The following is a 13206-nucleotide window of genomic DNA, read 5'->3' on the forward strand; positions in this document are numbered from 1 at the left end:
ACCTCTAAGTGGACACATGCGTACGTAACAAGCTGAACATTGAAAAGTGAGGTACATGTTTAATTTTTTCCAATGGCATGTAGCTACTTTATATGCTATTATTTGTTGATGTACATGGTTAAAACAGTAATATTATATTATCAAAATTACACAGCGGGCCAGTGGTGCATTCAAATGCTCGTCGATTGGTTCCATTTCCTGAGTTGAGACTTTCAGCCTTCAGTGTGTTTATGAACTTTAAGTCATGACAGAATGTGATGGTTTTGAATTCCATTTATGAAACTGAAAGTACTAACACTCATTTATCTGACTGTGTGAGCTCCCACAGAAACCTCAACACTGAAAAACTGCTCTGACTATTATTCTTTGAAAGCAAAACATTTGTTAGCGTTACATTTCCTTCAAACAAATTATTCAGCCACACTGGTTTGTAACAAAGTAATAAATACTTTGTTGAGTTTTCCCCACCCATGATGATTTGATTATACATTTATCCCATTCTCTCAATCATTACGGCTCAAGCTGTAGACGAGTACGGGAGCATTGATTCTGACAAGAGTTGATATACTGTATATATTTTGTGTTGTATTGCTGCATTTAAACAACATGTTGACAGCTGTTCATGTGCATTTTCATAGTTGTTAAATAATTATTCAGATTCTTCAGAAACCAAAGGAATGCAGCACAATTGACCCCATCTTGCATGGCATTAATAGTGAGAAATGACTTGGTTCTTCCTTGGCCCTTGGTACACCCTTCCACCGAGTCTTGGCCAGTTGGTATTCTATAATCCAGGCTTGTGAAGTTAGATTTCTACAAAACCCATTAAAAAAAAAAACATGATTGGAATCTGTTTGTTACAGAATGTGTGTCAATACCTTAGTTTTATTATAACAAACCCGATTACAGCAACTTAGTGAAGTTGCGACAGAGTCTTTGCTTCAACACTATCATTAATGGTATTATCATAGACTCTTCTTTCAGAGGGGGCCACAGGGATTTCCCTGTTGCCTGTCCACTAGTACCACCCATGTTCTTTTATCACTTTGTTGGCAGATATAATTATGGATCTTTGCATGAAGATATGTTTACTAGTACATATATTCACAGTATGCTTTATAACAAATTCATACCCCCAAACCAGCTAGCTCATCTTTGTCGTATGTTTAGTGCTGTAGGGTGCAGTATGTTTATCAGAGTGGGGTGACTAAGTGAGACACAGGGTAGTGAAAGCAAAACGATTAGCTTAAAGATGCTAAAAAGCTGTTGGTAAAGTGTCACGTTTTACGTATGGGTCATTTGATCCATTATTAAATATACAAGTATTTATTTGTGCACTTTAAACATGTAATCAGGGGGCGTTACTGCCTTTTGGAATCAGTATTCTTCTTCCTTGTCTTCTATACTGTTTTTGTCTCTCATGTTACATCTCTTTATACTGTGTGGTTCTGTTAACATGTAGTCAAAAACAAACACCATTAACTATAAAGTTGTATTGTATACTTTGAAACAAGAGAGAATTTGGGGAAATTGGGGGATTTATTTGGAATGTACACACAAATAGAAATCGTTACAAAACTATTTCAGTTCAAAAAGAAGTATAAACGTTAGTAAGGGGTTGGATTTGGATATCTGATATCATGCATCAACATTCAAATATAACAAAATGACAACTATTTGTAGTTTTGAACTCGAAGTCTCTTATTTTGCTGCATTAGTACGCTGTAGCTGCAAGTTGATGTGACCCATGTGGTCAACAAGCTATACTAAGAAAATGCGAAACATACTGACAACACAGGACTGATACTACAGAAACACAGAAAGATAGTGTAGTGTATGTGATGGAACAGAACAATGGCTCTCAGCTTCTCTCATCTCTGACACAATCTTATTAAAAAGTAAGATGTCAACTTTTGCTCTAAGCTTTGTTCTTGTCTGAGTCTTCTTGGTCTGCACTCGCCCCCTTGCTGCCAAAACGTTGACTAAGCTCTGATGTCAGCACCGAGCAGCAGGATTTCTGTGGAAGAAAAGACAAGAAAACAAATCAGAATGTACATTCAAGGTAGCAACGTCTTTACGACCATGGAGTTTGGAAGATGTCGTGTTTTCTAATGTTTCTGACAAGCAAACCATGTTACGCTTTGGTCCCTTACTTTCAAATGTGATTTGAACGTGGCGCTTGGTAGAAAAGGAATGTAAGATATCCTGTAACTGGCATACTCTTTCCCCTCTGTTTAACAACAAAGGGCTACTGATTGGAGGGAGACCTATTTCTTCATCACACTAGAGCAATAGTGGTATCCATTACCTTAAAGACTTATACAATGACACCGCCCTAGGTTCCTTCCAGGATATTAGAACTTCATTCAATCTTCCAGGTTCCACTTTCTTTTTTTACTTACAGATCAGATCAGCCCTGAAAGCATATGGCGTGCCTTGGCGGCAACCGTTACCCATTCATCCCCTGAGCAGATTGATGTCAATGCAAAATAATACCAAGGGTATGGTACCTAGGTTGTACATGTTTATTCTAGGATCCTCATACCCTGACTTGCCTTTAGACAGATTGTGGAGACAAGACTATCCTGCTCTGGATCCAGAATTTGACTGGGAGGATGTTTGGGATAGTGTAAAGGAGGCGTCACGTAATCCTAACCATCAACAAATACATTTTAATTTCATACATAGAACTTATTTAACCCCTCGCAAACTTTTCTACATGAAACTGATAGACTCTCCCTTGTGCTCCTTTTGTACTCTAAAGTCTCCAGGAACGTTCCTACATATGATGTGGGATTGTCCACCGGTAACACAGTTCTGGTATGATGTTGCTTTGACACTGTCAGATCTAGTGGTTGTGTTGGTACCAGCGACTGTCCCTGTTCTGATTCTGAATGATTTTTCAGGACTTCATACTTCTAGACTAAATAAGCGCATCATCCTAGCTGGGCTCACGGCCGCCAAAAAGATGGTTGTTACGCGATGGAAACCCTCACAGATACTTAACATTAGACAGTGGATTCTTACCTTCTTAGATGTGGTATATTTGGAATTGTCAACTGCCCGTATTCATGGAGCTACTGAAAAAACTCTGTCCATTTGGCAGACAGCAGCTGAATCTTTGAAAGGCTTATTGGGGTAACCTTATAACCTTAACTATCATCACCCCTTGTGACATTCATTTTATGAATCCTTCTTTCCCCTGAAGTTTGATGTGTGTGTGTGTGTGTGTGTGTGTGTGTGTGTGTGTGTGTGTGTGTGTGTGTGTGTGTGTGTGTGTGTGTGTGTGTGTGTGTGTGTGTGTGTGTGTGTGTGTGTGTGTTTGTCTGCGTCTTTGTGTATGTATGTGTGTCTATATCATTTCCATTGTGTTTTGGATGCATCCCTTTGTATACAGGCAGGCGTGCATGGGGCTGCTTTTTAGTTTTCATTTTAATTTTCCCTTTTCTTTCTTTATCACATGCTATTGTGCTGTGTTAGTTTTGTTTTGGTAAGATTGGTTTGGGTGGGAGGTCATTATTTTTCTCTGCGTCACAAAGTTGTGCTATTTTATGGAATTTGGCTGCATATTTTTGTGACAAATGGCTGACCTTACACTTTTCATGCCCACTCAATATTGTATTGTATTTTTGTATTTTGATGTGCAATTGATTAATAAAAATGTGGTCACAAAAAAAAAGTAGCATCGTCTTCAGGCTGTACTTCACAGCATTGCCTTGAGCTAAAACGAATGCTGACATGCTAACAAAGCCAACACTAACAAACTCATTGGGTTTTTTTTAAGTGTCATGATCATGGCTTTGTACTAATAGGTTCCTGTTTTATTTTGAAATGTTTTCCCCTCTTGTGTCATGTTTAGTTTCACTTCCTGTCTTTAGTTTCCCTCCTGTGCCTGATTGTGTCATTGTGTTCACCTGTTTCCCCTGTGTTTCTCTTCCCCTCTCCAGCAGTGTCTTGTTTTGTGATTACCCTTGTGTATTTAGTCTTGGTTCCCCTTTTGTCTCTTGTCCGGTTTTCATCGTTGTTCCATACCCAGTCTCGTTGATGTTTCCTGCTGTTCCTGTCCATGTTTTGCTCTGTATGTCGTGTACCCTGGTTAGTAATTTGTTGTTTTTCTTTTTGTTACCAGCTTACATTTTAATAAAGCTGGCTTTTAGTTTAAACACCAAACCTGCTTCCTCAATTCGTTCTGCGCCTGGGTCCATTTCCCCCACACCGTGACAGTATGATGTTTTCCAATGTTCTCCATGTCAGTTTAGCATGCTAACATGCTAATGTTTTGCCCACATGATGTTTTCAAATATTTTCCATCTTAATTAAACATGCTATTGAGCTCATGTTTTGCAGGTATGATGTTTTTCAATGTTCCCCAACTTAGTTTAGCATGCTAACGTGCTGATACAGTATTTTGCAGGGATGAAGTTTACCGTATTCTCCATTTCAGTTTAGCATACTAATATGCTTATGTTTGATGTTTCTAATATTTTGCATCTTAGTTTAGCACACTAAAGTGCAGATTTTTTTGCTGTTAGGCTATGTTTTTTCAATGTTTTCTATCTTAGTTTAGCATACTAATGTACTAACATGTGCCAAGCCCTTCACACAAATTGCTGCCATGCCGTTGTTTCTGACGGACCATTCCTCCAAAACTCATGATGGGATGTGATGATTTTGTGATTTGGTCAGAGCCCAAGTACTGGGCAAAGTTCATGGTGGTGCTAGAGGAAAGTCAGGGGACCCCCACGAAATGCGAATAATGGATTTTCTGAGCACCTTGTGTGTGTACTAAATTTGACTAAAATCATTCCATTGCAGTTTAAATATTAAAAGCCATAAATGTCAGCCTGTTGGTTGCGCTAGATAGGCTCACCATACTCTGTGCTACTCTTCCCTACCTTGCTATCCTTAGCTTGGTTGTGGGCCCTGGATACAAGATCTAGCAGGGCCAACAGAAGCCCAACGCCCAGTCCAAGGCCCAGGAGGAGGAAGAGGCCCTGGAGGTCGTGTGGCTGCAGGGCCCCTGAAGCGTCAGCCCCATCGGCCCCCACACAGCTGCTGGCCCACCACTTGTGTCGCAGATACGTCAGCTCACCAGACTCACTGAGCTCCAGGATAGCCAGTGTTAGGTTTTTGACCAGCGGGGAACCTGATCAGAGGTGGTGTAATCGAAGAGAGAGAGGATTAGCGATAATCTTCTCTAACTTAATTTACTTTCAGGATTTACATCAGATACTAAACATGCTACCATTCAGCTACAAGAGCACTGATGAGGTCCAAAACTAACACTAAGGAGTAATGTCTCACGTTCAGCATTTCAGGTCAAGCTAAAGTTATTAGACGGTATTCCACACCAAACTGGGATAATAACTGTTATTAACTCAGGAAAGAAACAATTCCAAAATGCTGACACAAAGTTTTAAGAATAATGTTGTCTACGACATTATCTAAGATTAAGCTTTAGTCGCTGAGGGTAAAGAGTCAAGTCCAAACCACAACAGTCACACATAGGACAGGAGTGCAATTTAAGACATGGAGATGTAGTTCCCCTTACTTTTGCAGTTCTACTTTGATTCAGGAATTAAGAAATCTCCTTGATAATTCCAGGCATAAGACATTTAGTTTTTCTACTAGAGAAATGTGTCAATGTGTCAAAGATCAAGTTTTAAACCTTGTTTTAACAATCTGCATGACCTGTCAGACGCGAAGACATCCCGAGATTTCAGGACCACCAACCTTGAGGTGCTGCGATGCTGTAGGCTCTCATCGCGATGACTTCCTGGGAACGATGAAGGTCACAATAGCGAGCTGTTGCCAAATCCAAGGACACAGCTTCACCAATGAAGGCAAAGTTTCCCTCCTGGGCTCTACGAATCCCATCCTCCATGTTGGACACGTAGCTCTTCTTACGCTCCATGTGTTGGTAAATACGGTGATAAACGGGGTTCTTGGAATTCTAGGGAAAAAATGCTAAACATTTTAGTCAAACCATTGTCCTCAAGACTGCAATCTAAGGCTGCAGTAAATCAAGATCAAGTTTATAAATGAGCTGTAATGGCTATGAACTTCATTGAATTTGAATTTGCCTTAAAGAAAGACATGGAGGATCCACCCTCGACTGTGCCATAATCGATGGCATTTTGGTTAGAGAGGTCTTCAAAACTGTCCACGGGGAGTAGTTTGCTGGAGTGAAGCTTTGAGGTGAAGTTGCCAAAGTAGCTGGCCAGCAGCAGTACAGCAAATAGCCACCAGATGGCGCTGACTACACGTCCACACAAGGCTTTAGGGTGAGGACCAGCGCCTGGGAGGACAGAGAGCGCAGTGAGCAGGACTGCAGTGTGACAGCAGACCTAATCCTTTAAGAGCTAGCACTTATACCCATGTACATGTATGCTCAATTTAGAATACAGACACGGTTCACTGACAATGATCACCACATTGAATTGTTTATGGTGTTTAGGTGTGATGTTATTGTTATGATTGATCTGATTAAGGTTTCAAAATTCCCTTTCAAAAGACTTCTATAACTTTTTGCCAATCTTTGAGAGTGTAAAAGTTCATGGTAATGCATCAAGTTTACCAAAACTTTACAACACTGAACATGTTCATTATTGAATTTAAAATATTAATGCGAAGAGTTAAAACATTTCATGTATTAAAACAAGATGTAGGGTAGCAATTCCTCTTTAGGTTTCATGTATTTCTATTGAATATTTTGACTGTAAATAAATATATTATATTCTTGGGTATAAGCTTACACTACAGTACTGTAATCCCTAAATATATTAGCTTAAATTCTGAAAAATACATTTGGTCATGAGGTTAATATGGTTCTGAGAGAGCATACAGAAAGAGACAGCAGAGTGTTTCTGTGCAGTTTACCTTGCAGGGTGAGAGCCCCGGCGATGTACCAGAAGCTGTGCAGCAGTGTGAAGCTGTGCTCCTCTGTCTCTGGCTCTGCCCATTCCGTGGGACTGATCCTGCAGAAAAAAAGGGAAGGTCTCACAACCAGCACTGTTTTGTATATCAGGGTGTGGAAACAAACATGCACCTCTCCTACATTGTAAAAAGTAAGACGGCTAGATAAATCTCTTTGAACCCATATCATATCGGGTAAAATACACACTTAAACACAACGTGTCTCAGTCCCGAATCTAAATCAAATTTATTTGGTCAGAATTTTTCTGGACATTTGGAATGTTGCACTCACCTGCCCACCAGGAAGATGCAGAAACCTGTTAACAGGAAGGCGATGAGGACGCCCAACCACATGCTGGTGGAGAAGGGAGACAGCAGGCTGAAACAGCTCTCTTCAGAGGCCTTGTCTTTGCGCAGGAGGAAGCTGAGTCCTGTCTGCATGAAGGGGGTGGTCATGTCCACAAACTGCTCTCTGGTGGCGGTGAGGGTCAGTGATGCCACGGCCAGGTCAGCCTCCTGATGCAGGGTGCAGACACACACACGTGAGACACGCACACATGTAGGGCAGGTACCGTGGTGACACAGTACAGATGTTAAAAACACTTTTGAATATCCAAATTGTTAATGTTTGGTAACCATTTCAATTGACCACGTGCTTGCCAAATACTGTAATGTAAATAATGTGATTGGTAAAGTTGAATATTTCATATATCTAGATCAAGTTGTACTGGATTGCACCAGTTTGGGATGCCACCTTTAAACCAGTTAAGAAGAAGAAGAGCCAGTATTGTGACTTTGGCCTACCCCTCTGATGACTTCACCGATCATGCCGTTCCAGTTGCCGCTGGCGTCCATGGCTCCGTAGCGGTTGTCCTTCACCAGTTGCAGCTTGTAGCTGAAGCCCAGCTTCTTGGATAGCTCAGAGATTAGATCGATGCAGTATCCCTCCAGCTCCGGGCCTCTGCTCATGGTGTACGGCTCTTGCTGAGGAGACAACAGAACAACAGAACAAACTAACTCAATTCCTCATGGAGTAAGCATTGGGGGGCTAAGCAAAGCAACAGCTCATGCAACACCATCCTTTAAAGATGATGAGGATATATTTTTTAAATATTTAAAAAATCAATTGTTAAATGAATTTTCTTGGATAATCTTATGATTTTAGAATGTTTGTGATTACCTTACTGGTGCAATGTCTTATTTTAAGGTAAGATCATTACCTTTTGTTAATAAAAGTAAAGAAAATGTATGACTGAATAAAGTGCCAGACTATAAAATGGAATGTGTTTTGCATCAAACTAATTGTACCTCATAGTCATTATCAATTCAAAAGTCCCATTTGGAGATCTGGAAACACAGTGACTTTGCTACAACAACAGTCAGCCGAGGTAGAAACAGGAGCAGACCATCGGTCTAATCCAACAGTTCCTCCTGATAATTCAAACCATGTTATTCAGAGGTAGGACTGAAAGTGAGGGCACTTGAAATGTTTGTTATAATCCCTGAATGTTCAGAAACGCTGTAAATAACTTGTATTGGTACATTAGGGAAAGTTGGAGAAAAAAACGCCTCACCGTATATTTATTATACGTTTTTTTGACCCCATTCATTTATAGACAAGAAGCTGGGATAGGAAGTGGACGTTGTTCTTGTGCTACGGTTTTAAAGCCTTGAGTTGAGGATTTAAGTCCTTGTTATCCTTGGTTTTTGCCGTCTCCATCACTTTCTTTTGGAGCAAGAAGTGAAAAGATCGGATGGAGCTTATTTCAACTGAACACTGAACAACATTTATACATAACCAAAATATGTTGTACTTGTTGCTGCTATATCGTCAATGTTCCTCTAAATAGGAACGTGATACTGTATTAAATTGAGCCGATAACTGCTTTAGAAAAATATTAACTGATGAAATAAATCAAGTGAGAAGTATATATTTTTTCTTATAGACTTCTTTACAATGCCCCCCGCTGGCCATTAGAAAACAGTGTGTCCACTGTCATAAGAGCCAGACCGGACAATGCAGTGGCAACAACCTGTCAATCACAAGGTAGTCCCGCCCTAAAGCACACATTGCTTATTTGTCTATTTTACCCCTAAATGATGCAATTTTTTGGGAAAATTAAAATTGTTATGTGTTAAAGAGGACTTGACAGTAGCAATTGCGACAATAATGTAATTAGGAACATTTTTACTTCGTAATAAATCAAGTGAGAAGTTTGTTTATTTTCTTATAGACTTCTATACAATGCTTTTCTGTAGCTTTTCTTGCAAATACAACACAATTATTTGCACAACAAACATCTTAAAGCAGGCATTATTTAGATTGGGTATATTTCATGCAAAAATGAAAATAAAGTCAAAATAAATGTCTAAGCTAAAACTTTAAAAATAGAATCATCCTAGAATCATTCAGACTGATCATGTTCCTTGACCTTGTGGATCTTCACCACTTGTCAGTACAATTGTATTTTTAAGTGAGAGAAATGACGACCAAACTACCAAATTAAAACCCTTTTTGTAATGAAGCAGAATGACTCTTTTACAAACTAATTGAATTGATTTTTCACAGATGGTACTGCCACTTTGGCATTCGAAAGCAGAGCGAAGTACAAAGGAAGAATACCTTTATAGTGGTGATGGATAACTCCTTGGCATCTAGAATGGAAAACAAAGAACAAGCATCACAATAAATTCTCTGTAATGAAGCAAGTCGATATAATTAAGCATGAGCAGCAGCACAACACTGAGAGGATTTAGACTAAGCCTGTTCTGTGGCTTATTAGGCTTTTTGGTTTCTTGTCTACAGGCTTGTGCAGATCGGCCTTTTAAAGCCTAATGAAGCGTAATGTTGCTTTGAGTCCCCTTCATGTGTTTTTCTCCCAGCCACAGTCATAAATAAGCCAAACAGCCAGTGTGGGACAAAGACAGTCTGGTTGTCGGTGGTTTTTCAGGAGACCTGGAGAAAGGGGCTCCATACTGAGGTACAAAGTAAGGGAGGGGGGGTGACTGGGCCTCCAAAGGGGGATCAAAGTTGGGTTGTTGTTTCAAAAACCCCCCAATCCCATGTAATCTGAGCAGAAGATGAAGCCCATCCCCTGACATTCCCCATGACACTCTGAGTTGTTTTTCTTTTAGCTGTAACTGTGACCAATGGAATTCCCAGCGTGTCCAGAGCGCCCTAACATGCTCTGCCAGGGTCCATCGAAGAAGGGTCTTGGGGGAAAACGGAGGTGCCAGGGGTGCAAGTTCCTCATAATTGCGTGCCATGACAAAAGCGAGGCCTGGTTGGGTCATTTAAAGCTCATGACACCCCATCAGCCTCCTCCGGAGAAGATGGCAGGACCTAGGATGTGCGGAGATGCCTGTCAGTTCACCGCCTGCCTGCAGAGTCCTCCCGCCACATGGTTAATTGATTGATCACAGTGCTTTCTGGACCACAGCTAGGAGGTAGCCCCTCCACTGGTGAGAAATGGGATGCGACTGTGGGTGCTGCCCCCGCTTTTGCTTTGATAGGACTCCAGCAGCCAGCAGGGTCAGTGGGCAGAGAGTCAAATGTGAGGAATTACTTCGGGAGCGTGACCCAGCCAGAGCCCGCTGGCACCGAGCCGGGTTTAAATCTGCGGACAGTGACCAGAGCCACGGTTGCTCTGGAGGAGGGGATTGTGAAACTGTCTGAGAAAAACATTAGAGGGGGGGGGAACCATAAAGCATCTTGCAGCACAAAGCAGCTTCTAGTAAAAAAAAAGATTAGGGCCACTGACTGATCTCAGTATTCTGGATTAAACAAAAAAACAGGGTTTTTTCTTCCTTAGATTCTCAGTATTCTCACTCTTTTTTCCACTTTCGATCACATCTCAAAATACTTTTCTCATGAGGCCATAATCCTCGCCAATATTCTAGAATAAAGTAGCATTAATTAACAAAATTGTTCGATTTGATCAGAATTGGATCAAACAAAACATTAATTCTGCAAAACCCTGAATAAGTTAATTGATAATACATAACTCATATTTTAAAAAGTCTTCCTATCTGCAATATCTGCACATGGCAACTACATTATGGATAAGGTTGGGCCACTTCCTTAGGTTTTAAAGATTTAAGTGTTTGATTTTCCTTTAAAACAAGCTAAAAGTAAGTGTGGTTCTTGTCTCCCATGAAAACAGGATGTGCATTCACCCCACTTACAAAGGACACACCTTCCTGCACTGACACAGAACATATTGGCTTTGGATGTAGTTTGGGAGGTTTAAAATGTGCTTACATATCATAATTCAAAAGACCTTCTCGGCTGTGAATCATGTTCCAACATCCATGAGTAGAAAAGTCACCACTACTAGGGTTTGAACATTGTAATATCAAAATGTGCATTTAAATCCCTCACATTGAGGATATAGTTATTCATTTGGGACAGTGCAGCGTAATCACCAGTTTACGAATCAACAACTACATCAAGGTGAGCAGTTTGCATGACGTTGATGGACAAATCACCATATAGCGAGCCTTGTGTTATTTTCAGTTTGCCTTTTTAGCAGTAACTCAGAGGCAGTAATAAAAAATCCTCAACAATTTTGAGAACTGTTAAGTTAAAACAACACTGACTTTTGCAGGTAAGGTTGTGGGATTAATTCTTGAGAAAAGAAACAATGACATGAAAAGCATCAAGTGCAACAGGTTCATCCATCACAACATATCCCAGCAATGGACAATGATATTCTGCAATAAACATTATTAAAGTCCTAAATATGATTGATATGTTGATCCAAATATTCAAAGGGTTTATTGTCATGTGCACAACAGCTACAGTTTGGCAATAAACATCTCATGACACCTATACAAAGATAGCTTGTTTAGCTTGTACTTTGGCCATTATAACAACAATAAGGAAAAAGTAGGATTTAAGAATTTAACTTACTGTACAATAAATCACAGATCTGGAGTCAGATAAGTCAACCTGGAGTTGTAACCTCATATGTGCAGATAGATTAATGAGGGCCGGGCGGCAGGTTTTATACCAAACTACACTAAATGCAGAAGTTCAAATGGTTTTCTTTGTCCATTAACCCACATTTTTCATGTTTGAAGACAATTCAGGTGCTTATTTTTGAGTGTTAGCTCAAAAACTTCCCTTGACAAATGCGTCAGCTAAATGTAATGTTATGTAAGGTCCCAAGAAATATGTTCCCTTTGTGTCACTGTCATGTTGGGTGTGACTCACCTGCAGTCACTATCCCTGCAGTCAGAGCCGCCACAGAGCAGATCAGAGACATGAAGCCTGCCATGTTGCCACAAACCTGAAATAAGACATTTGGAACACATGATTAATTTCAGGGAAGAGTTGCTTGATCATTTTAAAACTATTTAAATATTACTTTAATAAAATGCAGACACAAGTTATGTATAAAACAAATGTGCCTTACCTAGACTCCAGGAAAATGTAGAGCAAATTCACAACAACTCTTGGAAATGTGCAGTGGGGCTGCTGTGGGCAGCAGAGTGGGGTTTATATGGGGGAGGAAGGGAGGAGACAGAGCCCCAAAGGGACAACTCACTCGTGACTGTTGCGCAAGGATTTTGGCGGAAAAGCGCGAGCGGATGTAATATCATGTTACTGGAGCAGGATGTAGTACACGTCCACATTTGTGTATGGAGGTTTTTTTTTTCTTTCTTCCACAATTCCAAAAGTTATATGCATTAGATATTTGTTCTTACTTAAAGGGACCCTTTAAAGGTCCCGTTTTATACTGTATTTCAACAATACATTTTAGGTCTTAGAAGTGTTTGGCTGAAACACCAAACAGGTCATGCATTATAGCATGCCATAAACCCCTCTGTTTCAGCCCACCCCCCAGCCGAGCAGCTCCATGGGAATGGTGAACCCTGCAGAAGAGAAGTTTTTACAATGTCCACTGGCAGAAACTCAGCGGTGACGGACTTTTGCAGCGTAGCATCTTCTAAGACATCCTGCTGAAGGGTGCTGCGGGAGGGGATTCAGGTAAGAGGGTGGGCGGGGCTTACCGTGGGCTGATTTGTTGCTACTGCTGTACAACCCACAAATGACGTCAAAGATTAATTTGACGTCACGTATGAACCCTGAAAGGAGCTTTCACATACTTGGATCAGGAGGGAAAGAGAGACAACATGTCCTGCTGAAACTTTCTGAGTCTCTTAACACACAGGGGAGACACATACATGTATGAAATACATTCAAAAGTGAATTTTGAATAATAGGGGACCTGTAATGCTCAGTTTCATGTTAATATTAGTATTGAGTTTCTCCAGTGTGACATGTTT

The 13206-nt window shown here is 40.5% G+C and overlaps 1 protein-coding gene across 1 annotated transcript; it reads right to left on the reverse strand.

Annotated features, from left to right (window-relative positions):
• Nucleotides 1-1520: 1520 nt before the first annotated feature.
• si:ch211-251b21.1 (uncharacterized protein LOC571720 homolog) lies at nt 1521-12476 on the reverse strand. The gene is made up of 10 exons (XM_063889527.1): nt 12333-12476; nt 12131-12206; nt 9539-9570; nt 7720-7899; nt 7208-7431; nt 6880-6977; nt 6084-6298; nt 5734-5953; nt 4896-5146; nt 1521-2017 (listed from the first exon to the last, which is right to left on the reverse strand). The coding sequence occupies exons 2-10, from the start codon at nt 12192-12194 to the stop codon at nt 1919-1921; spliced, it is 1383 nt and encodes a 460-aa protein (XP_063745597.1). The 5' UTR covers nt 12195-12206; nt 12333-12476; the 3' UTR covers nt 1521-1918.
• Nucleotides 12477-13206: the final 730 nt, after the last annotated feature.

This window comes from Eleginops maclovinus, chromosome 1, assembly GCF_036324505.1.
Source record: "Eleginops maclovinus isolate JMC-PN-2008 ecotype Puerto Natales chromosome 1, JC_Emac_rtc_rv5, whole genome shotgun sequence".
In the NCBI taxonomy this organism is placed as follows: Eukaryota; Metazoa; Chordata; class Actinopteri; order Perciformes; family Eleginopidae; genus Eleginops; species Eleginops maclovinus.